At 39.2% G+C, this 26,775-nt stretch overlaps 1 protein-coding gene across 11 annotated transcripts; it reads right to left on the minus strand.

Moving 5' to 3' along the window:
- Positions 1-6,035: 6,035 nt before the first annotated feature.
- Positions 6,036-25,559, minus strand: LOC105047685 (beta-galactosidase 8). Of its 11 annotated transcripts, none has more exons than XR_003801197.2 (22): positions 25,324-25,558; positions 25,045-25,149; positions 24,257-24,452; positions 23,887-23,975; positions 23,327-23,407; positions 23,097-23,191; positions 18,306-18,371; positions 16,616-16,686; positions 14,069-14,159; positions 13,881-13,998; positions 13,703-13,798; positions 13,574-13,622; positions 12,514-12,704; positions 12,306-12,377; positions 12,028-12,174; positions 11,042-11,092; positions 10,001-10,193; positions 7,993-8,138; positions 7,800-7,865; positions 7,455-7,572; positions 6,596-6,795; positions 6,036-6,441 (listed from the first exon to the last, which is right to left on the minus strand). XR_003801197.2 is itself a non-coding variant. In XM_029265318.2 (21 exons), exons 1-20 carry the CDS (start codon positions 25,495-25,497, stop codon positions 7,477-7,479), a joined length of 2,193 nt encoding a protein of 730 aa, XP_029121151.2. In that variant the 5' UTR covers positions 25,498-25,558; the 3' UTR covers positions 6,036-6,795; positions 7,455-7,476. The 11 variants fall into 11 exon arrangements, 6 of the variants coding, with proteins under 6 accessions (XP_029121151.2, XP_073114985.1, XP_029121153.2 ...); XR_003801196.2 differs by having other exon boundaries at positions 6,036-6,449; XR_012141971.1 differs by having other exon boundaries at positions 6,036-6,795; positions 10,021-10,193; positions 25,324-25,559.
- Positions 25,560-26,775: the final 1,216 nt, after the last annotated feature.

Consider the following 26,775-nt stretch of genomic DNA (forward strand, 5'->3'; position numbering starts at 1 on the left):
TCTCTATCATCGTTTAATACATCCATACTCCTACGGCTTGGATGTAAGCATATATGCATATCTTTGAAGCTAAGGTTTGGAATCTTATTTGCCAATTAAACAAGCAATAAGAGAAGTTAATTCAATTGGTCAGTTAATAATGGAAGATGGTTGGGATCTCTATGAGAAGAGCAATGCCAAACATTGCATGATTTTTCTTTTAGATGGGGGGCCAATGCGTGGTTCCAAAATAATCATACCGTTCTTGTCTTGGATCTTTGAATACTGTTTGGTGAAATGCATTGCTGTGTAGGAATGCACCAAACCACTGCGTTAGCCAATATTGGTGGTCCCAAAGGAATCTTAAGATATCTAATATTAATCTGATTGTTCTTATATTTACCCTTCAATTTTCTAAGCCGTACATCCTATTTTAACTGGCTCTAAGCATGAGACAACCTAATAATGTAGGCAAGAAAAATTGATGGAATAAACCTTCAACATTGGAATCATTTTTCACTTGCATGTTTTTCATTTTGGAAGCTGGTGATGATCACATTATCAAGTTATCAACGGCACGAACCTCTCGTGGTAGACTTTTACTTTAACAAGGAATCATGTGGGATGCATGAATCTAAGCTTTGAGTGAAAAATATAAAATATAAAAATACTCTGAAAAGATGGATGATGTACCTTTTCTGGAGCATATATATCTTGGTTGGGATTCTGCTTTCAATGATACCACTAATCAATTAGCACAACCAACACATGTCCCGCATACTAACCAATATAAATAATATATTACTTTGAATCATGGAACTAGGCAAAAACACATTTTATTAATGCTGTCTTAGCTCCCTGCGTCACATCCCTTTGTTAATTCGGTCTCGCCATCTTGATTGGCTGAGTGCCCATGGCGGGCCGGTGGGGTTCCTTTGGTGACCCAAACGTCTATTTCCGAACAACAACAATCGATCACTAATTAAAACAATTGCAAAAAGCAACAAGAACATTTTGCATTTCCAACAAGGAAAAAACAAGAGAAGTTTGCATCACCTTCGGATACAGTTTACATTTCCAACAAGAAAACGAGAAAAGTTTACATCACCTTTGGATCCAAGACATGAAGAGTTTGATCCTATAAAAGAACAATAAAAAGGTCGCTGCACTCACAATTTGATTTTAGTGACAGCATATTCCAGCCCGTTACCCTTATTTTGAACCGGAAACATGTGGAAGCTGTGAGGTACATGGGATGTTGGTGAGTGCAGGTAACAGACCTCATACCTCATCAACAAATTGATTTTGTTGGGCCATTTGGTCCAGTTGATGATGTATCCGACCTTCAAAGACATGAAAAACATCTGGCATTATGATGTAGACAATTTATGACATGTGCTTTGCTCGACATTGATATCATTGGTTGGATGCCAATCACCTGAGATTAGTCATCGAACGAAATCTATATCGTCAATGCTATGCCGATCGCACTTCATTTCCACCTCAATTTTCCATAAGCCATTCCATTGTTCAGATGCCATGAGAAGCTAGTGGCGTGCAGAATATGCTGATTTAGCATTCAATTATAACAACCTACATGGACAACTGGCTCCGTAACTTATCGCCAACAATCTGCCAACAACTCATTATTTCGGCTTCAGCGGTTGCTAATTGACTAACAAACTCTTTCTTATAAAAGGAAAGAAAAAGAGAAGAAAAAAAAGTTGCTCGGAACATTATCTTATTCCACTATTGTCACTGTTTTTCTCTACCATTCTCCCTCTTTGGCCGTCATTGACTTAAACATTGAAAAAATTTTCACCAAAGAACTCTCCATCTTTTTCTCCGACATGTGCGGACCTTCTTTACTGATGATCAGAATCTTGATTGGTACTTGCCTACTACAATTGGATGAACGATCCAAATTATCCTACCCCATCATACTTTGTTGAATAGATGTAACAATAGATTTTGTTGGGGAATACCGACCGATCCCGCTCACGCCATCTTATAATCGGGCATACCCGACCGACCGACCGGCCGACCGATCGCCGGACGCCATTACCGACCGATTAACAGCTCTCTGCCGACTGAGGATATGTCGGTCAGGCATATCTTTTCCACCCTCCCGACCGACTGAACCAGGAAGTCTGATGGCCGACTCTCGCAACATGCCCGACTGACCGTTGAAGAGGCCCGAATCTCCACCCGACGCCACACAGCTGGCCACCGACCTAGGGTCGGTCGACTCCTCCGATCGTCGTACGGCTGCCAGAGACTGTCAGCCCTGACAGCAGCATGCGGCACTGCCGCCTAAGGGCATTATCCCACCTAGGGCATTGTCGACCCTAGTGATTTGACAGCCCCACGGCGATGTGACACTTTCACGGCGACTCTGACAGTCTACGGCGAGTTGACAATTCCTCAATTGTCTGCGTCATTAATGACGGCGCCATACTACGCTCCACTATATATATCGGGGAAGGCTACAGTGCTAGGCCCCTTGGGAAAACAACAGGCTTGCTCCCTTTCTCACTCTCTCTCGATTGAGCTCTCTGTCTTCTTTTCACTGTTGCCTAATTTCCTCTCTGACTTGACCGTCGGAGGGTCCCGTCGGAGCCACCTCCGGTCAGTGAGGACTTTCTTTTGCAGGCGCTCGTTTCTGACGATCAAGCGACGAGGGGATTGGCCGCAACAGATTTCATGATACGTGTCATAGAGTTCCAAAATTTTGATATATATTGAGTCAAATGTGACCGCATCTGTCTCTAGTATTTCTTTGATCGATGGCAACAAGAAAGCGAACCAATTGCACAACTTGGAAGACATGGGATGTTTAAAGGTTATCACCTATCCATCTTTGCTCTTCATGGAGCAGAGATCGGTCGGGGATGAGACAAATTGGCGATTGTAATGAAATTTGGCCTGTAATGAAGCTGCTTTCACGTTCTAAATAGCACAAAACATTTATAACAGCTGTCTGGGTTGGTTGTTTCCTATTAATTTATTCCATATAGACAAGTAGCAAATGTTTTCCATGAACCTCACCAAACCTGTCTTGTCGTTGTCATCAAAAATTCACCAAGGACGAAGTGTTTGATATTTCTAATTTGGTTTGCTGTGAGATTTTTGTGACTACATCACTTTCAATTTTTCAGTTTTGAGTCAAATTAACTATCAGCGTGGACCGACGTTTCGGGTTGATATAACCAGGAAACTATATATATTAATATATTCTGCAAGGAGTCATGGCGTGCAAGATATGCACGTAGAAAAGAGTGCCATCAAACTTGTAAATGTAGTGCATGCTGCATGCTGATGCATACCGATAGCTCGTTTGCCAGTTAAATCTGCTACTCTCTGTATTATTCTATCTGTTCTACAGTTTTCTTTCCTTTTCTAACTCTTTTAAAGCAATAGGATGTAAATCAAAGTTTACAGAAGACTAATATCATGCTTGACGTTTTAAAGCCAGTTCTATCTATTCTACAAATGAGGTGATGGGTCCGTCGTGGTGGTGTTTGTCGAATTGAATAAATAGTAGGGGGGTTTTGATTTATATATTAGTGAGGTTCCCGCAACCTGAGGAACTGTTGGTGGACAGAACAACCAGCATGGATCCGCCCTGTAAAATCTTACCGAGAAACTAACCCAGAAGGTTGTGATGCGGGTGGCCATGACCTGGCTTTTTTTTTTCTTTTTCTTTTTTTCTTTTTACCGGTGTGTGCGTAAAAAACGGAGCATTTATACAACTTTTATGTGCAACATAAACTACCATCCAGTTGGCAGTAATATTTGCCTTCCAAAATATCTGTCTAATGGTAATAATGGTAATGGTAATGCCAATGCACCCCGACAAAAAAATAGAGATGTGTTGCAAGATAGGGTGAATGGCAACTCCCTATATACACCATTGTATCCAGATCACCACCGTGGCGGAATCTTCCTCGATAATCAAATGATTAACTCTTAAGATTCGCTGAGCATACATGATCCCTGTCCAAGTAGCATAAAACTCCGCTTCAGAAATCATAGGCTCGAATAGTTAGATCTCCCTGACCACCATCAATCTGGAGTCAGACCCATGGATCATAAAGCCAACACCACCATGTCTGTCTCTAATACTACCATCCAAGTGAACCTTGAGGTATACTGGAGGAGGGGGCTTCCAAATGTTAAACACTTGTTAGATTACTACAAGAGCAGGATAGAAGTCTTTAAGTCTTTGGAGGTCTAGAGGTCACATCAATCAGCTCTACTGTCAGAGCAAAAGCTTTCTATAAAATGAGTCTCAACAAGTTCCTCTTGGACTCAAACACTAAGCTGTTCCTCACCAGCCAATCAGATATGATGGGCAGTATAGACTGCTTGAACGCCTACCGCCCTAGAGGCATCACCCTTGACACTTTGCATTTGCATTAGAAACTCCAAGAATGTCTCAACTGGAGCCTTGGCCTGGATGATCAGCTGAAACAGGCCCAATAGGTACCAGACTTGTTTGGCGCTCAGGCACAAAGAGTATGTTCTCCATTCTCCTCCAAACGACCATGGCTTCTTTAAGGACAACTCTCAGCACGCTTTGAATCCCAAAAGTTTTTTATATATTTTTATTGTGCAATTTTAGCTGACACTAGAATTCTCACTGGTATGTGGTGTAATCCACGACGGCAATACTGTTTTTTCTTTAAAACACCTCTGGTAGCTGTGTTTATTTGTGTTTTTCTTAGCAATAAACATATTTGATGTCTATAATCTTGTGCTTATATATATATATATATATATATATATATATATATATATATATATATATATCTTGTGTTAGGGGTGGGAATATGTATGTGCCCATGAGTAGGTTGGTATGCAGTTCTTAACTCTACAACAGGGATATTTCTCCCCTTTTAGCCTTATAAACTCCACCATCTTAGTCGAGGCAGAATTCAATCTTAGCTTTTGTTAAATCACCGAGAAACTTTGCTAGCATATGGTAGTATGATAGCATATGCATATAAACGTACATATGTAAAGAAAGAAAGAGATAGCTTATGCCCCTCTTGAGAAGAGACAATATCTAGTCTTATCACTTTCAAAATAAATAATAGGCATCCTAATCAAAAATCTACACCTTTATCATAATCTACACCACTAGAAATGCTGAAAAACCAAAAATCATATATTTTGGCAGTCTCCCACCTTTACATCCATTGGGCGCAAAATAAGCATTAAGATGACATGAAACCATGTTTTGCTATCTTCTGAATATAAATATCAATTTATACATGCTTTTAACATACGTAGGCCTTGTTAATAAGGTAGATTCTCAATTTAAATATTTTATTATATATTTAAGTATACTAGTATAATGAAAACTATTCAAATTTCTGTCCATATGATGCATAGGCCAAATGCCACCAATATATACAATTTTCTATTTGTAGATCATTTTCGGGATAAAGATCATGGTCAATGTATGGATTTTTAATTTGATTGCCTTGTCATTGATATTGGAATCGAGAGGAGTAGATTTTCTCCTCTCAAGAAAAGCATAGTCCAACTCATATATAGAGAGAGATCTGGACTATGATTTTATGTCAAAATCAATACTGAACTATCCAAGTTCAAGATCTACATTATTAAACAAGTTCTACACTAAAAAAAACACTTAGAAAACTAAAATTCATGGATGTTAGTAGTCACTAACCTAATCATCAAGTAAGTGTCAAAATAAATAGTTTTAATAACATGATACAATATTTTACTATAATATAATCATTAAAATCCAGTGAATTTAAATCTATCCATGTTTTAAGATGTGTAGATTATGACTCATAAATTAGATTTTCAATTTAAATATCTTATCTTGTAGTTTGCTATACTAATACAACTAATATCATTCATTTTTGTACCAACTTGATACATAAATTAAAAATCCCCCAACATATGAATTCTAGTTTCTAGGCATTTTTGTACTATAAATTATTTTTTCCAGTTTGGCCTAAAATTTTAAAATGTATGAGGGGACCATGATGGCAACCAATTCAACTATTGACAATTTAAAATTTTGTGCAAGCAGAGTGAAAATCAATAGAATGACCAAGTGTAGCTGCCTATGCTTATTACAAGACCTAGTAATAAATCCTGCTCACATCTTTCTGGTGCTGGATTCGTGACTGTCAGACCATTTAAAAAGTTCCAATCGGGATTATGTTTATGGGCTGTTTGAAGACATAATATAGTTCCTCAAAATTTACCATATCCCGATAATTACATATCCTAGATTACTCTTGAGGTTGATGCATGTTTGAATACTTTAGACAACAGTTGATTGATGGAAGCATACATTGTGTGATGTGCTATATCTGCCGTAGAGTGCATATTGCTACCATTCCCAGCAGCAAAAAACTCATGGCACGCTATGAAAGAGTTTCAGCAACCCACCTGTTGCACCATGTACAGCAGCATAGTCTGCAAATCTTTCAGCCAGGGTTTTACTTCAGCTTGTGCAATGAATATATGAGAAACATGATGAAGCAGATAACCAAAATAGTTTCAAATAACCTATTGAGCTCTGAAGACTAAAACATGCCAATGTATTGCCGAACTTATGGACCGTTCTTACCATTTTCTGCATCTTCACCTTGTAACATACATGAACATTTGAATTGATTGGATGGCAGGGACACAGCCGGGGTGGTCATAGCTTTCACTGGCAGCATTGCAACTGCTTCACGTCTTATGGCGTGTTGATCTCCATCAATAAATCATTCACTTGCTTTTTTGAGCAGCAATAATCATTCACTTTCAGCATTGCACTATACCCTGTTGAAAATAGATGTTGCTCTCATCCAATGAATAACTCTGTAGCAGCAACTCAATAGCCAAGAGAATGTGCACAGACCAGTTCAATCTATCAGAATGTCATTTTAGTTCTCAAAAAGCATTTCCAGAACACATTGAATAGCTCTCCAGAGGATTTTGTTCAACCTTTATTAGCCTTTGAAATATACATATATCATTATTATCGATCAACAAATAGCAGGCCAAGAAAACAATTTTGCTGATTTTTAATACACAATTATATTTGAATTGATACTTTAGATACAATGCCGCAACAAATAACATAAGACTGCTTCCAGTGGTGGCGAGACACGCAAAACACAAACAAGCAATCTGGACAATTGTTGAATTTTCAACATTGTCTTTCAATATTTTCCATAAAAAAAAAAAAAACATTGTCCTTTAATATTTGACCTTCCTGTGCTCACTCTTTAGTTGAAACTCCTAAGATCTCTTGTCATGATCATCAGCCACTCTAATATCACTTACACATGAAGAAATTTGGGTCAGCTTAGTCATTGCATAACAAGGCTTTCCATTTTTTTTTTTTTTTTTGCTAATGATGACTCACAATGGCTTATATAGTATCCAGACCAACAACATTTGGGAAGCACTCAAGATTGTCATGCACATAGATGTACCTCTGGATGAAAATGCATGTGATCATTTCTGATGATGTTTTGGTCCACATGTAAAATCTGGGTTTTCCACCAACTCAATAGTGAGATCAGGATTGGGAGCATGCAACTCTAGTATGACCTGTGAGGAGCAAGAAGAAAAAAGTTGATGCAAAATTAAAATACTTTAAGCTTAGCACATTTTAAATTCATGATCTCCTTAGCCTGACGAAATTTTGAATTATTAAGATAGACTTTTGGAGTATCCATGTCCTAAAGAATTTTCAGTCAATTTTTAAGCTTCAATGGTAGAATTACCATGTATTAAAAAGGTAAATTTTTTAATGCAAGATGTTAAGTCACACGTACCACAACATTTTCTCCGTGTTGAAGGATTGGTGCAGGAACATAAAGAGTGCACTGAGGTCCAAACAACTGCAGGTATATATTCGCATTTTTGTGAAGAAAAGAAAGAAAAGAGAAGTGGGGCCAAAACTGTTAGAGAACATAGTAAAATTAGAAACACGCTTAATTTTTGACAACAAAATATCCACATAATTACCGGCCAGAATCTCCCAATATTGAAATTGTTCACAAAAGCAATCCCTTTGCTCCAACCAGAAAATGATATGAACGTATCTCTAACTTGGTTTCTTGGATCTACATAGAAATGACCTTTGTAAAATCCTGGTTCTTCTGAAATACTCTCTGTCACAATAAAATTTAAGGTCATGCAATATCATGAATAGCATCCAAATGATAAATGCCTATAGAATGCATGCTTCTGATAGAAATATAGTCAACATACAGTCCATTGTTGACATGAATATCACAGGTATTTAACAATAACAATTGGTGGAGCATCTTGTAGGTTGATTTTGCTGATGAATATTGGTTTTGGGAAGGCTCAGTAGACAAGTTATTATTGGTGGTTTGAAACTTTGAATCCAGAAATTTAGGTGCCGGATAAGTGTTCCTGTTAGTAACTATATAGGGTCGATAAGTTTTCAGTCATGTACTTGAATTCATGATCCGGAATTTCTTACTGGCAGCTTAACATAATCATTGAAGGCCAGAAAAACAAACATTGTTTTGCATGATAAAAAAACTCTCAATGTATGGTACTCAGTTTACAATACTGCACCACTAGTAGACCCAAGATTTTCCATTCCCCATTTTACCTAGTGCAATATCCTAGTGCAGTTCGTTTAGGTCTGGGAGCTGTTAGGAAGACATTTCTCCAAAATTGGTTGGCCTCAGTATATATGTAGCTACTAGCTACCATAAAACATTTTAATGGCTTCTGATCAATGAACAAAATATTTAGTACCAATAATAAAATAATGCAAGATCCTTAAAAAAGGATCATAGCATTCAGAATCCTAGGAGGAAAAGCAATTCGTTGTCCTATACTTTCTTTGGGCCTCCCAGAAAGTCACACAATATAATTAAACTGAAACAAGTCAGCTTACATAGTAACCCTATAGTTATGCTGCTTGTGCAGGCCCCACATGCTATAATAAAGGCAGGTCAGCTCCAGAGGCATTGAAAATAATGTCACTTGATTGAGCAAATGCAGTATAAAAGATTTAATGAATAAATGTGGCTTCACTCTATATCATGCTTAAAGGAAGTGATGGAGCTTCCTTGTAAATTTACATTATCCTGGACAAAAAGAAAACTTTAGTTATTACTTTGATGGGAACGATATAGACATTAGCCAACATGACAAGCTGAATCAACATCCTTATCATGATAGTTTACATAGCCAACCCAAAGCTATGGTTTCATGGATTGCTGTTCACATTTACATTGAACACATTCTTAGCATGCTCTCTAGTAATTTATTGAAATTGTAGTGAAAAAGTTCTGACTTCAAGCTGTCTTTAGGCTTCTGATTTGCCCATATGTTGTTTCTCAAACTGCACATTAATCTATAACCTGTCCTAAAGGTGTATTAAACTTGTCAGTAGAATTAAACTAAATTAAGTATGTTTGAATGAAGCAATCTTACTGTTTATTTGTCATAAAAGTTATACGTTTGACTTCCATTAAGAATTGTGCTCAAACAGCACAGAATCTCTTTCAACTGTTTTCAAGTTATAACTACTAAAAAAGGCCTAGTTTAATAAAATAAGAGAACTTCGAAGTTTTCCTTCAAGGTTAACGTTGTAGTAGATGTGATTTAAAATTATAGTTCTGATAATGTATATTAAAATATCATTCTTAGTATAAGTTCTATGCTTTATTGAACATCAGGTATGAAATCGAATGGGATTACTCAAAATCCTTAGCCTGATGTTTATGGAAACTCAATTACAGCCAGAAAATTAAGTTGATGATCACGTGAAAGCATAGAGATATATCTGGGCACAGTCATTAAAATGTCATGCATCTAAATATGCAGAAAATAAACTAGCAATTGCAAAAATTACATGATCAAATCTGGGAGGAAACAAGCAAGAGAAAAAAAAAATTGTGGCTTGAAATATACCAGTCAAACCAAGCTTGCATATATTTAACAGAATGCTGAAATAGCAATAATAACTAATAGCTGCTACTATGACTACCTTTAGGTGAAAATGTAAACCTGCTGGAGTGATCTTTCAGACTGTTCTGGATCAATATCTTATTAATTCTAGAATTGGCAGCTTGCTTGATAGGGTTATCTTTTGAATGATTTATAAATCTCTGAAACGAAATTGGATATGTTTTCCACTGATGGAGGACAACATCGTCCAGTATAACCGGAGACAGTATTCCCTGAGTATCAGTAGAGATTAGTGCATCAATTCTATTAAAATAGCCATAATAAATATAACTGGAATAAAAAGACATAATGAATGCATTATTAGTTTATCTCAGAAGCATTATTAGTTCTCGAGCTTAGATATACTGGAAATAAGTAATAACTGAACTTTTCATTTTTCAAGGTATTAAATCAAATTCAAAAGATCTAAACAAACACACATTCTTGCTTGTGAATATGTGAGTGAACACCTGAGACAATATAGAATATCACAAAGTCTACCCCTATATTTTATGTGCAATGAAATTGCATTAATTTTTTGATGCAATTTTCTAGATCCCATCTGCCTTGCTTGTTGCCAAGTATGCTGCCATTACAAGCTTTCTTTAATCGGTAAAAACACTGCATCAAGGGTAGGCACGTCTTCTCTAGATTTTTCTCATCAAGAAGCCTTTGTGGTACTATCCAAATCTCACCCTTTATGGAAATTGTGCATGCCTACTCTCTCTCTCTCACTCACACACACACACACACACACACAGAGACAAGCACGCATGCACAGCATACCAACAACCTATTAGTAGGATTTCAGATCAAGTCTCATTGGTGTAAAATACACGGTGGGCCATCTATATTAAAGTCTGCCCTATAAGCCATTATCTGGTTTTTCTTAAAAAAATGCCTTCTCCATTTCATTTGATCCAACAGGTGGTCACAGAATGGATATTTCTGTACAAGATTGATGATTTGGTTAAGCATACAGCCATACAATTTGGCTCCTCTTCTAAACTGCTTGGATGGTTCAAGTATGAGAATAATTATATTTCATGTCAACATCATTTTTGCCTGCAGAGAAATTTACCTTCCTGTCATACATGTATGGCCCATAATTCACACGGCCCAAATTTTCCACCTGAAATCGAAAAGATCAGAAAGCATCAATGAATTGGAATAACCCAAAAGGAAAAAGGATATATATATATATATAGGTAACTTAGTGACAATTAACAACACAAAAGCTGTTTTCACTACAGTGCATATGGCACAATGATAGATAATTAACTTCTTCAACGCCACCCCCGGCCAATATACACAGCAATTTAGCAAAGCAATTCTAATTAACAAAGCAGCATTTCAAATGATCATTGATATACAGGGAAGACAGACAAGTTGTGTGTGTGTGTGTGTGTGTGATCGAGAGAAAGAGAGAGAGAACAATGGACATAGAAGGCAAGAAGTGTAGTGAACACCTTTTAGAAGATTGGGAGAAGAAAAGAATGGCAGAGAAAAATGACACAAGCGAAGTACACCAGCTAAAATAAGCCACATGTGCCACATATTGCACTGCCTGATTAGCTAGCTCTTCCACAGAATAACTGTCAAATAGCTGGCCTCTCAGTGAATATTGTTGAAGACAAAGACAGCAATGCTGCTCCAAGTTAAAGGTATATGATCTAGCAAAGATAACTTTTACCGCTTATATTTTCATTTTATGTTGATGGCCATCTAACAGCAACAGTAGCAGTCACTGATAATCCATCATTGCATGTGAAGTGACTATGGGGTGGCAATGATCACTGGATGATGGAAATACGTTGTATTACACACAACAATCATGACACAATGATCACTGAATGATGGGGATACATTGTGTTATCCACAACAACCATGGAGTACACTGTAATACGGTGCCTAAATGTTCCTCTTCTGCCAAAACAGTATAAATCACTCTCACTGAACAGCCATTCAAATCATAACCATAAGCAAAATAAACAAGGCCTATCAGGGTCAGAATCTATAAAACTGGGAGCATCAATATATTTAATATTGGAGATAAGAAATAGTTACCAGAACAAATAAGCCGATGTTAGAAGAGCAATTGATTTTGGGCATTGCAAGTGCCTTGTTTGACCATCTTTCAATTACACCAACGTATATTGGACTTCCATTATCATCAACTGAGCATGAAATAAACACTTGAGCTCTGTCATGCACCTGCAGATAAGACATTAAATTGCATAGATTGCTTAGATTTGAGGATATAAAATCATATCAGAAATTGCAAAAAATCTTGAGAAACCAATTGAACTATAAACTTCACTTTTTATAAAGAATGGTTTTCAAACCTTGGGAATTGAAAGAATGCTACTTGTTTCCTTTTGGGGGTATTCTGTCACATATAATACAAATCCAAACATCTGGATGACAAGTGTATAACATTAGAGATTAATTAAAGGTCATCCAACAACTCCAACCAATCAAGAGCTGCAAAAAAAACCATCACTAGCTAGGATGTTCACAAACATGCATGATGCATCTACAAATGGCTTTTACCTGGCCCACCAACTCCATTGCAATGGGATGTTCTGCTTCAACCACCTCCATTGGAGAACATATGGTATCAAGGACCTCAAAAAAGGAAGCAATTTTGCTAACCTCAACAAGCCCATAACTTGCCCTCTTATTATTGGAAGGAACTGGGGGTAGAGCTACGCTTCTATATGTCTCAATGACTCTTCTCAATGCTGCCCAACACCGCAATGTATTAGAGAAGCTGAATTTTGTGAGACCTCTATTTACATGAAGTAATGCCAATGAGCACTAAACACAAATAATGTTAATATAGTTATGAGTCTTATGACAATGCTGTAAAAAGTAGACCGGACCCTAGCCACTATATGTTAATGAGTGCATCAAAGCAGTGTAACTGTTCTGCCCAAACAAGTGCTGAGTCTTATAGGCGGTCTCAAATGATTGATATGCTTGGCCAGCTTTGACAAAAATATACATTTCTCAACATAGAGCAGCATAACAGTGACATTTTAACAGTGTACAATTCAAGATGGAAAAAAATAGCTATTTATGTAAACGGATATGACTGAAGTTGAACACTTAGATTACTGTCAACTCATTCCAACTTCGATATTTGCTACCACACCTTACTTTTAGATGCTTTTAAGATTTGCAATGCTCATGCTGTGGCATTTTAACTCTCTATTCCATCCAAATTTCTTACTGAACTAGTTAATGCCCTCTTTCGTATTTGGTCTGCCTGAATCCAGAAATTGAGAAAGTTCTTAACAACCATATTGAAACTAATTTTGATATCAATTATCAAGTACAATAGTATAGACAATTATTCTTTATCATGTTAGAATGGTTTTAGTTGGGCTTGGCCTGAGTTAAAAGACTCAAAATAAAGAAGAGATTCCGCCTACATTCACAATTATTATGTGAATGGAACATACTAGAACTGTGATTGCAATGGCTGAAAAAGGAATCATGTCTTAACCATGGCATACTTTGTTTAAAGTAGGAAAAGATAAATAATCTCTAGTAATTCCAGATTCTAAAGATGTATAAGGGTTGAAAGGTTAAGATGACCAGGACATGCCTTTGAACTTTGGGTTGTCCACATCACCAGACTCCTTGATTGGAGCATCCTGGATAGCAGGAGAGTTTGATGAATATTATAACTAAAGTTCCAAACAGTCATGCAGCATTCTCAACAAATGTTACTTACATAATCATAAGAAGTGAGGTCAGCCTTGTAATCAGATTCATTCTGACCAGTATTTGCACCACTGAAAAACTCAAAATTGGTTCCACCATGAGCCATCTGAGAATCTAAAAAGTTACGTTATTGCAACAGAACATGTGAAACCAATAAATCCATTTCCAGAATCTGGATTGCAACATACATAGAGTACTGCAGAACCATTTCGAGATAAAATCTTTTGTAGGGCTGCAGCTGTCAAGTTGGCATCAGTTTCTGCAATCTGCTCTCCCCAGTGTGTAAGCCATCCTGTATAAAATTCCCTGCAAAACAAGAACTACTAGTAATACTTCATGAAATAATGTCGCATAGAAAAGGGGTAAGTCTACTGACGATGATAGAGCAGGTGATTTTCCTGGTGCATTATACTTCTTCTGCAACTTAAATATTGGCCATGGATTGTCACCAGTTGAAAAATCAACAGCTGCATATCAACCATTAAAGCCATCCATTTAAAAAGTGAACAATGACACAAGATATCAATAAACACCTTTCTAGTGCAGTTAACATTTTGACTTCCACAAAGCATGAAGTATGAACTCCATGCATCTTCACTATGCATCCTGCAACAAGAATGTATTCTGCACTCTATAGTACATATGAAAATGTCAATGCATCCCCAACAATCCAGCCATAACTAGAGCAACAAATGAATTATATGGCTAGTATGTGTCTATAACAGCAACAATGGCTTAGTTCTTTCTCAGACTTAGTGTTACGTCATCAAGGAGATAGGAAACCCGATAACCTAAATGGATTAACAGACACCATTACGTTACATGCTCTGCATTGGCAAGACTTTGCTGATTATCTCAAGGATAAAGAAAATGGAAGAGATCCAAAGATCAACAAGCATCAGACCTCCTCAGTAAAGGATCTTAAAGTTCCTGACTATTTTTCTCATACAATATAGCAAGCCTAGGCACACTTTTTTTTATATATTTAAAAATAATTTGTAGTTTGCAATCACTTAACCTAGGCCCTTATGCATCGAATGTTTTTATTGTCAGCAAGAATGTTTAGGTCATCCTACATGGGACAAAAGCACAATTATCTGTCATCAAAATATTTCTACTCTACAAATAAGCCTGTTCTAAAAATATTGTTTTATTTCATTTTTTTCCATTTTAAGAAGCTTTTGTCCAGCATCTGAATAAAGTTAGGAGTTCATTTTCTATTCTCTATATGCCTTAGTAAGAGGCCTTGTTGAGAGTAATCCTATTTCACTTTGTCCATAACAAGCTTAAGCATCCACAATGACAGCAATCAAATTACATGGAAAAAAGCATCCAAATGCACCCTTCAGCATTTGGCTTTGTTACCATGCTTTGCCAAAGTTCCTTGGAATTATTGGCGGAATTCAAGTAGAGGATCACAACTCAAACCTATGACCTGCTAGCTTCAAAACAGAGCTTCCACTAACATGACTAGGTTGCCATTTGGCATCACTTTCACATTTTTCTATTTTCAGAAATTGAAAATAGTAATTCTATTTGCATTTTTCTATTTTCTTAAATATAAACATGCTGGCTATAGTTTAAATTTTCTTAAATATAAACATGCTTGCTATAGTCAAAAACAAAATAGTAGTACTTGCAGCAAGGGCAGTGGAGATGACGGTGGGAGGTTTCTTGGTGATATAGCGGCAGTGATGATGATGGCGGCTGAGGTGCGGTTTATGTCTGCCCGCCTCTCCTTTATTGATGGGCTCGGTAGGCTAAATAAGTACCTCCATTGGCCAGCATTTCTCTTATTGGGCTAGCTAGCAAGTAACATAGACGTGGTTGGCAAGGCTTTCGGCTAGTAGCTTATGAATCAAATACCTCCTCTCTCTTTCTTTCAGGCCTAGGCTTCTGTTGGATGTATGGAGGCGGCAACGGTGGTGGTTGTGTGGTGGTGGCAGCGAGGGCATCAACAATGTGACAGGCAATTTCTATAGCGGCAATGGTATAGTGGAGGTGGCAACAAGCCAACAACAGTGATACTAGCAGTAACGGTGGTGGTTGTGGTAGAGGCACCTGCAATATGGTGGGTGTAGTGATGATGGCGGTGGCAATGGTGGCAACAAGGGTGGCAATGATAGCCGTAGCAGTGGTGGCAGAGGCAGCGGCAATAGTGGTGGAGGTAATGTTAGCGATGGTGGTAAAAATACATGCATTTCTTTTTCTGAAAGTATCGAAAGGATTTCTTACCTTCATTTTTCAAAAATAATGAAAGTGACTTTTAAAAAATAGAAAATAAAGGCCATAGTACTACACATTTATCTTAATTTCTATAATTTTATTTTTAAAAATAGAAAACAAGAAATAAAAGTGTTGCCAAGCAAGCCTAAATGTACTTATTTTGAAAAATATGGAAGATTAAAGATAAAAAAAAATTATTATGAAACACAATTTGCTTAGAAAAAAAAAATGCCTAAGAATTTCAGCATGGCCTCTTGTTGTGTCAGCCAATGCATATGTTTTCAGTGTCCTCTTCAAACGTCTTCTTCTTCCCAAAGTGAAGCATGTAGCAATGAAGACAAACTGAATCAATGACTTATGAGTTATCATGTATTCCTTCTATAATGAGATCTCTAGTTCACTTGAAAATTAAAAGTTCCCCATCAAAGAATGATGAGTGCTCCAAGAACCATTCTCTGATCTAATAGTCTTGCTTACTTTGAATATATGTTAAATCAAGCTATTTCACCATATACAATGGGCAATAAATTAAGGAGAAGATCTTATATGAAAACATAAATTAATTGTCATGCCACACAAATATATAAGAGTAGGAAGCCCAGAAAATAATGAATTCTAGATTTTGGGATTGCTAAGAATGCATGGCTTTGCTTTTTGGTGAGATTTTATATAAGCAACATCATATCACTAGACTAACCTGAGAAAACACCCTCCCCAAGAATAGTTCCATTTTCTAGTGTATCTTTAGAACCACCATCTGTAGTATACCTACAACACGAAAACAAAGCAAACATCTACTTGTTGATCAGGCTCCCAAGTTGACATAACAGGTTTAAGTCAATGCTGGCAACACATAGATGGCTTCTCACCATCTATAAATGAATCGAGTATCATGGAAAATAAATAATATAATTAACTTTGTATTACAATTTTTAGTTCCTAAATAACAAGATAGCAGGAAGTAAAGAAGTCAAGCCTCATAAATATGCACAACACATCATGATGAAGCTTTGAAGAGGCTGTTGTTATGAGTTTTACCACCCTGGAGAGTTCTAGAGTTTTCTCAGATACTCTTGCATGTAAAACTGTAAACACATATATAGAAACTTGGCAGCTTCTAGAATGCTGATGTGCGTGAAAATACCTAAAGTGCATGAAAACTTGTTAGGATATTTCACAGTGAATAATGCAGTGATCCACAAGCTATGCTTAAGTAGTCTAGCCTAACATGCGACTTCAGAATTCTAGCAGCATTTCCGGATGCAGTTGACGTAGTACATGGCAAGTCAATTATTTTCATGTGAAATGCAAAACATATATATATTATCTATAAAACCAAAGATGTCTATAAATGCAATATTTGAAGAACTCTGAGGTCCGTACTTTCATAAAGGACTTAATTGTTTCATGACTTCTAAATGTTTGTATGCTTGCTGAAGCACCACATTTACTGGGATCAGATGACTTCTTTGGTTTTAAAAACACAAGATCTGCAAGGTTTTGTTTACGCTAAAATCCTTTTATGGCAGTGAATAGTAATAGAAATGCTCTTATCTGGTTATACTGTTATTAGGACAACGTCAAGTCATCTAGTAACTTCAAATTTCAATCTTTCTTGAGTACCAACCATCTTGGACAATGGGACATGACAATAACACAGCAAGGCACTTTCTTCACAGCAATAAAAGGAATGTCAAGATTCTCTGAGCCAAAGGCATCAAAAGTAGTCCACCATTTAACCCAAGATGTGAATTAATACAAGGATAAATTTGTTACAAACTTTCTGATCATTGTAGTTTCTAAGAAGTTTTCATTATTTTATCTGAGTTGTAACTAAGGTTTCAAGACCTGGTTCCAGCACTCATACCATTCTGGTCCTCTGTACCAGGATGCTCCCCTCTTGATATTCAAGAAAGGCTGGCAACCTAATACCGTACGGGGTTGCCTCTGAGCCTTTATTCTTAAACAGAGGTTTTTATTGTTCAGGGTTACAATCATTTCACCCTATTAAATAGGTACGGTTATTGATCTAGATCTGGCAGCAATTTAGTAGCATGCACACACTAATAGTGGAAACATGCTACAAATTTTTCTTCCTGAAATTTTTCAATATTATTTTAATAATGAAATTATGCTAAAGAAATATAAATTTATAAAGAATAAAATACACATTAAAGGACAAAGTATATCATGTTGTAGGTTGACCCCACCCTACAACAAATACGAATTTTATACCAAACAGAAAAATATGGCATAATTTTTCTTAGTTTTGTAATTTTCAATCAAATAAGCTGCTAAAAATGGGAGGGTGGACAACCTTATTGCATGGGTTATGATTTTGGCATAAAGGAGGCCGAATCTAAGTGAGAGGAGGATAGATCTAGCACCTTCTCTCCCTTCTTCCTCTCCTTCCCTTCTTCTCTATCTCTTCCTCTCTGAGCTCCCTCCCATGACTGAACCACATAGACAAAAGAGAGCCATCAGTAGGCATTCCTTTTTTGTAAGCAAGAGCTGGCTATCCTGGCTAGCATACCAGCATGTCCCAACCAGTATCAACCAAGACAAAAAGGATGTCCTGGTTCATGAGCAAACCAGTGTCCCATAGGCATCCCAAGTATTATTCTCTCATCGCAATAGTACAGTATTGGCAGCATGCACAAGGATTGATGGGACATGAATCCTTGGTTATATATCTACTCATCTATGTATAATGACATGGTAAAAATGAATTAATGAAGAAAGAAAAATAAGGAGAAAATGTGATAAAGAATTTTGAAGAAGAGGGAAGTTATAAAGGTGCTATAACCAGATTGTTGGATATCAAAGTTGTTAGGATTTGACGCCTCGAGATTCAGCCCACAGCGAGGTTCGCAGCGAAAAACGGAGTCCAACGAGATCAAGATCACCTGAAACGGAGTTCGGATGGAGGAGATACGAGCTTTTGAAGTCGGCACGAGATTCGAATCGGCGGCCGGCGGCAGCAGCACGGCCGCAGGCGGCGGCGTGCGGGACACCACGACCCACGCGGACGGGCGGCCCCAGCCGGGCGCGCGCGGCCCCAGGCCCACGTGGGTGGGCCGACCGAGGCCCAGCGCCTGCTGGCCCTTTGCACCAGTCCATCGTGGACCGGACGGTCCACGGCTGGGCCTGTGGACCATGTGGGCGTTTTCCACGCGTTTCTCGCGGTCCACGACACTATTTCGTGGACCGGAGCGCGATCTGAGGGCGTGGGTGGCTTCCGATCTTGATCCGACGGTCCAGGGGTTATCTGACTTTGTTTAGGACTCCTAATCCATCTCTAATCATTTTTTAAGCCCTTTAAATAGGGCTGATCGGTAATAAAGAGGGTGTGGTTCGGGTTTTCTCCGTGTTTCGCCGTACGGAAGCCGTACAGAACCCAAGAGAGAGGCGGAAGCGCTGAGAGAGAAGGAGCAGGAGGCTCCTGGACAGCGGTCGCCAGGCATTTAGGGGTTCAGGAGGTCTTCCAAGAAGAGAGAGCTTTTGTGAGAAAAACTTCAGGTGAGAGAGAATTGAGTGTACAAGGATTGAGGGTAAGGTCTCTTCTTGTAAAATTTCTTTTTCATAGTGAAGTTTGCATGCCCCGTGGAGGCGAGCCCTTTTGTGGCTGATCCACGTATTTTGATTGTTTTTCCTTTTGTTTTGTTTCTTCTTTCTTCCTGCTGCATCGCGTGGTACTGAAAAGATCTTGGGAGGTGGTGTCCTGGCCAGACATCCACCCAACAAGTGGTATCAGAGCGTGGCGGTACAAGAACGCAGATTGCAGTGATGGTGAGCAAGACTGAAGATGGAGAAGACAAGAACAATCAAGATGGAGATCAACAAGTTCGATGGTAAGAGCTTTCTCCTTGTGGCAGGCAATGGTAAAGGACGTGCTCATCCAATAGGGTTGATCGATGCTCTCTTGTGCGATGAGAAGCCGACCACCATAGAGGTGCGGGATTGGAAACGGCAACAGATGCAGACGGTGAGTACCATCCGCATGTACCTGACGGATGAGGTGGTGATCCATGTGCTGACCGAGACTTCCCCGACGATGCTGTGGTCGAAGCTCGAGGAGTTGTACATGGCGAAGTCTCTCACCAACACACTTTTCCTCTGGAGGCAGTTTTACCAACTGCGGATGACTGAGGACAAAGCGTGCAGGAGCATTTGAGCCACTTCCAGAAGATCCTCACCGACCTCCTCAACGTTGGCGAGAACGTTGAGGAGAAGACCAGGACGCTGGTTTTGCTGGCGTCGCTTCCCCCTTCGTACGAGTCCTTGGTGACTGCTCTTCTAGTGGGGAAGAGCACTATCAAGATGGACGAGATCACCACGGCGATACTCCAGAACGAGGTTCTCAGAGGGAGAACCCAGCTTCGAGCTCAGATGGCGGTAGCTCAGCTTTGGTGGCTTCTGGAGGAGCAGGAGGCGGTAGACGGAGCGACAGGAGATCGCAACGAGGGCGGTCCAAGTCCAGGAGGGACTTGAGCAAAACCAGGTGTTACCGGTGTGAGGAGTTGGGGCATCTAGCTAGAGATTGCCCTCAACTCAAAAATCGGACGGTGGCTGCTGTAGCGACGGCCGGCAGCGATTCAGATGAAGATGTCCTGGAGATATCTGATGAGGTATCTACTTCTTTCCAGCAGTGGATATTAGATTCTGCATGCTCCTTTCATGTATGTTGCAGAGAGGAGCAGCTTGACTCCCTGGAGAACAGTGAGGACACTGTATATCTGCCGGATGGATCGAGCTGTGCGATCAGAGGCATTGGGACGGTCAGCTGGAGGACACATGACGGTGCAGTGAGGAGATTGGGGGAGGTTCGATACATACCCGATTTCAAGCGAAATCTTATCTCACTTAACAGACTGGATTCAAGAGGCTACAGGACGATAGCTGATGGAGGAATCCTGAGGGTGTTACGAGCGATAGGATTGTGCTGGAGGAGAAGAAGGGGAGCAGAGGACATTATTACCTGGTGGAGAGCCCAGTGCGAGGTGGAGCTTCGGGAGCCAGGTGGAGCCCAGAACGAGGTGAAGCTCCAGGAGGCGGATCGGGCACGAGACAGGAGACTCGGGAGGACGAGAGGCGACGTCGCAAGGTGAGATTCCTATTGCCGCAGGATGATGCCCCAAGCAGGTCTCAGGTCAGGAGGAGCACAGCATACGACGGAGATGGGATCGAGCAGCCTGGCTCGACTCCATGTTTGCCCATCCATGATCAGCAGGCAATTGCCCCAGGGCATGGGGGCGAAGAGATCCAGAAGCTCTCGGAGTTTTGGAGGAGGCCGAATATCGAGTCGAGGTGGAGATTGTTAGGATTTGATGCCTCGAGATTCAGCCCACATTGAGCCCACAGCGAGGTTCGCGACGAAAAACGGAGTCCAACGAGATCAAGATTACTTGAAACGGAGCTCAGATGGAGGAGATACGAGCTTTTGAAGTCGGCACGAGATTCGAGGCGGCGGAGGACAACCGGCGGGCGGCCGGCGGTGCGGCCGCAGGCGGCGGCGTGCGGGACGCGCGACCCAGGCCCGCGCGGGACGCGGACCCATGCGGGCGGCGGCCCAGCGGGCGCGCGGCCCAGTCCGCGCCAGGCCCGCGGCGGCGCGGCCCAGGCCCGCGTGGGCGGCCGGCCGAGGCCCAGCGCCTGCTGGCCCTTTGCACCGGTCCACCGTGGATCGGGCGGTCCACGACTGGGCCTGTGGACCGCGTGGACGTTTCCCACGCATTTCTCGCGGTTCACGGCACTATTCCATGGACCGGAGCCGATCTGAGGGCGTGGGTGGCTCCCGATCTTGATCCGACGGTCCAAGGGTTATCTGGCTTTGTTTAGGACTCCTAATCCATCTCTAATCATGTTTTAAGCCCTTTAAATAGGGCTGATCGTAACAGAGAGGGTGTGGTTCGGGTTTTCTCCGTGTTTCGCCGTACGAAAGCTGTACAGAACCCAAGAGAGAGGCGGAAGCGCTAAAGAGGAGCAGGAGGCTCCTGGACAGCGGTCGCCAGGCACTTCAGGGGTTCAGGGGGTCTTCCAAGAGAGAGAGCTTTTGTGAGGGAAACTTCAGGTGAGAGAGAATTGGGTGTACAAGGGTTGAGGGTGAGGTCTCCTCTTGTAAAATTTCTTTTTCATAGTGAAGTTTGCATGCCCCGTGGAGGCGAGCCCTTTTGTGGCTGATCCACGTATTTTGATTGTTTCTCCTTTTGTTTTGTTTCTTCTTTCTTCCTGCTGCATCGCATGGTACTGACAAGATCTTGGGAGGTGATGTCCTGACCAGACATCCACCCAACAAAAGTGAAATGTGTGATAAAGAATTTTATAAAAATATGATCCACGCAGCTCCTGAAATACATAATATCCGGCTGGTTAGATATCAGAGTACAAACTACAGAGAGTGATATTTCTTATTATTACTACATTTAAATGGGCCTAACTAAATCCAAACATGTTTAAAAAATTTACTCATAAATATTGCACCTACGTGTATTAAATAAGTGGTCTAGAAAACATAATGCGCCAGATCATCACAGTGCACCAGATCATCACCAGCCAACAAAAAAAAGGGAACTCAGGGAAAGCACCAAGAAAAGGTTCCTTCCAATAATGCTAAATTTGTACTAAATACTAATAAACCAGTTTATGAAAACTCACACTATTTAAAGTTCGTATAAAATGCATTTGACACATTGGCTTATTGTGCTACATTCTATCAAAACAATTTATCCTGCATAAGTTTTGTATGCCATGTTTGGTTCACCGCTTTTGAGCCACCACAAGTGAATGGATGGATTAGGTTTGGGTAAATGCTCTTTGACAAGAAAAACTGACCAATGACCCCACCAAAACCTAAATCCATTGCCACCTCGGAAAGCATGAATACTCAAATTCAAGATTTGCCGTACTAGTTGGTATCGTAATATACCAAAAACATACTGTACTAGAATGATGTCTCATACTGCATCGACACTTAGTACACCTCACCATCTCATATCATACCATATACTGATACTGTAATAGAATAGTACTGGTACAGGATTCAGTATCAAGACGGCGAATCTCACTGAAATTAGTTTGATATAGGATGTTGAATGAAGAAGATCAGGATATTAAACCAGGTGGAGGATTCATGTTCAGTTCATGAAAATATAATATTAAAAGGTACAGAAATCACATACAGAACAATATCATTTCCAAGGTGCCTTCTAGCCAAAGTCACAAGGTGATGAAGATATTTCTTGTCATCTCCATATGATCCAAACTCATTTTCTACCTAGCAAATATGGTATCAAGTTAGATTATTGGTAAAAGTGAGTCATCAGATGGCTACACTTTTACAAATTACTAAATTGACAACCAAAAAATGGTTGCAAAACCAGTTAAGAACAAATGGAATCAATCCAGTCACCTGAACCATAATAATAGGGCCCCCATTTTCATACAGTAGAGGAGCCATTTTTGGAAGCAAAACTGCCCACCATCTTTCAACCTGTAAATAATAATAAAAAAACAAGTATAGAAATTTGATCTATCAATTGTTCTCTGCAAGGTTAAGTTCCACACTTGACCCAAAAAAAAAAAAGGAAAAAAGAAAAATATGACCATGTATATGAATTATAGAGTTAGCATTTATTTAAGAAAAATGCAGTAAAATCAATTATTTTTTACTTAATAGAACTGTATATGTATCATAATAAGGAACTTGAGACAAAATGAAATAAGCAGCATTTCACAAACTACATTATTTTACTTGAGCTTTACTATAGAAAGAGAACAAAATGAAAATAGACAGGTTCTAGAAAGAATCTGATTGATAAAGTAATTGAGCATCTTTTTTTATTCATCAATTTTAAAATCTAAAAGTCACATGATAACCATTTACCAAAAAAAAATCATAAGCATGGATTATGGATAAAAAAAAGTCATTCATCATTTAAAATTCACATGATCAAAGAATAAAGGACATACCAATTGAAGGAATTCAGGATCTGATGATCTCAGTTTGAGAGCTGGTTCTATAGCTAGTAACCAGGCAGGAAAACCTCCAAAGTCCCACTCTGTGACAAAAATGTACGTCAATATGGCCTTTGAACATGTCAATACAAAGGTGAAGTAATCCATGAAATCAGTTTTGTATGACAAGTTATCTACATAGTTTCAATGTTAATTCCTATATCGTATCGTCTCCTATCAGAACTGGCACGACCGATGCTGGATATGGAAATGGGAACAAAGCTCAAAATATCGACAAGGGCACATAAAATAGAATGAATGACTAAAAGCTTTACAATTAACCAGCAGGAACAACAACCTGGTTCATAAATTGCTATAGACTCACCTGCACAGATGTAGGGTCCTGCACGTAGCATAACAAGAAAACCTAATTCCTGTGCAAGCTTCAAAAATGATTCGATATCTGCAATACCCTCAAAAACCCATTTCTGGGGTGCTGGTTCATGTAAATTCCAAGGAACATAGGTTTGGATGGTGTTCAAGCCCAGTGCCTTGGCTCTTAAAAGTCTATCTTCCCAGTACTGCATATGGTAAAGCATGTAGTGCACATAAATATAACACAGGAAACCAAAAAAAAAGTAAAAAATAAAATAAACTATTAATTAGAAACTAAATAATGCAAAATCAAAGGATATACAGAAAGTCATTGAGCGATTATGATTAATACTGTAGGAATACCATTAATGCAGTTCTTGAGAAATAATAATTCTTGGTTACAAATTTGAAAGAATTTAAGAAGGTGCCGTCATAAATATCAGAAAATTAAGTAAAAACGAAGCCTTGATTCTTACTTCGACTGGAGAACTCAGAATTAACAGATAAAATAGGCAAATATTTTTTAAAAAATAAATCTCGATATTTCTTAATATTAGTGAGAAATGACGCAATCCTGGACAATAATATTCCTTGATCCCTTCACTATCTAATTGATTTAAGCGTCCTCGAGAGAAAGTTCAATATCCCAACAGAACGCCGCATAGATGAGAGAACAAATTATATATCCAAGACCGATGAAACTAAGATCATAATGCTAGCATCCACTGGCTTTCCTAGTAAGGCAACAAAAATGAGATCGCAACATATAGAGAGAGTAACGAGAAAAAAGAAAAAAACCTCAGGAAGAACCCGAAAATAGTGCACATCGCCACCGATGATCTGAAAAGGTTGACCATCTTTCCAAAACATGTCATCAGCTATCCAGAACCCTCGATCATTGCCCTGCCCCAGAAGCATATTAACGATAAAAGATCGCATCGAGAATGTGAGCGATTCTTGATCCGAAAAAAGAGCGAGAGGAAGTAAATCAGGGTTCTTCGAGTTGGTCCGAAGCTAGGGTTTTAGCTGCCCGTCTGGAGATACAGAGAAGAGGAGGAAGCGGAGAAAGGGGCGTACCGAGGAGAGATAGTGGCGGGAGGAGGAGAGGACAGGAAAAGGGGCGAGAGCAGGGGCGAAGGAGGTGAGAGTGACGGTGGTGAGGAGGGCGAGGAGGAGCTTGAGGCCCTTTTTGGACGCCATCCAGCGCTTCCGGATCGTCCGCCCACCACCGCCGCCTCGCCCCCTCACCATGTCCCGGTGGCCAGGATTCGGCGAGAAGCGCGTGATCTGGATTTATGGAGTACTGGTAGGTAGGTGGATCAGTTTAGGATCATTCTGTGACGGATAATTAGAGGTATTAGGTTCGTAACTGTAACCAAAATTAAAATAAAAATGAGAATAAAAATAATTTGAAATTAAAATCAAATGATAAATTTTTTGAAGTGTTTGATTCGTGATCGAAATAAAAAATTGAATCTATAAAAAGAGTGGAGATTGAGTTCTATATAGATTGATTCATTTCATTCCATCTCAGAATCAGAATCAGAACGAATGACATCTTTCAACTAAATGGTTGGAATGGAAGCCACCTATTTCGATTTCAGACTCTTTCTCTCCGATCAAATATCTCCTTAATATCATTCAATTTGATCATTGCTCGATCCAAACATCACATGACAGTTGGTGATTGAGTAATTCGAATCAATATGCGCTAACACCTACCTATCGTTTTTGTATTCGCATTATCTCTAAGCATTCATGAAATGGATGAACTGATCAGCACGCTAACCTACAACCACGCCCAAAAACAACAAACATATTTGTGTGTACCTGCATGTGTGTATTTTTTTTTATATATTTACAAAATATATAGATAATTATTTTACTATTTTAGGATGACAGTTGGAGTCCCATGAGGTCATGAATTCTTGTCTCCATGGCAAGCAAGGAATCAATTGTTGAGCGATGGTAATTACTAATTAGTTTTTTGTTTATGAGATCTTGTCACTTACGATATGTAATCCAAAGTGAAAATGGCATGAACAATAATATAAAATTTATTGTATTTAGTGGATGCTTGGATGGTCATTTCAGATCTAAGTTTCTAGAAATGTTCTATTGATGGTTGAAAAAATATATTTTTTTTTCTAAGGAAGAATGGTGAATGTGTTAATTGTATATTCTATAGTATTAGAAGACCATATCATTTTTTTCACTCCAACATATTTAAATGCTTCTGTTGGGGGATAATACGTTCATGATGAGCTAATAAAAGTAGGGACCTTGGATCCTGATATATGTACTTTGAGTATTGTTTGAACTCCATTATAACCAGCCTGGAAGCTCACCGACTGAATGTTCCAAAAAACACCTATGAGAGGAAAAGACAGACGATACTAAGATTGTTAGGGGTTGGTATCTCACTATCGTCAGAGCTCGACTTTGCCAACCACTTAGAAGAATCGATCCTCCTAGGGTTCGGCATCGCCTTGTCTGTTTTGGTCTCTGTAGTAAGCACATCATCAGAAA

This window comes from Elaeis guineensis, chromosome 6 (genome assembly GCF_000442705.2).
Source record: "Elaeis guineensis isolate ETL-2024a chromosome 6, EG11, whole genome shotgun sequence".
Classification (NCBI taxonomy): domain Eukaryota; kingdom Viridiplantae; phylum Streptophyta; class Magnoliopsida; order Arecales; family Arecaceae; genus Elaeis; species Elaeis guineensis.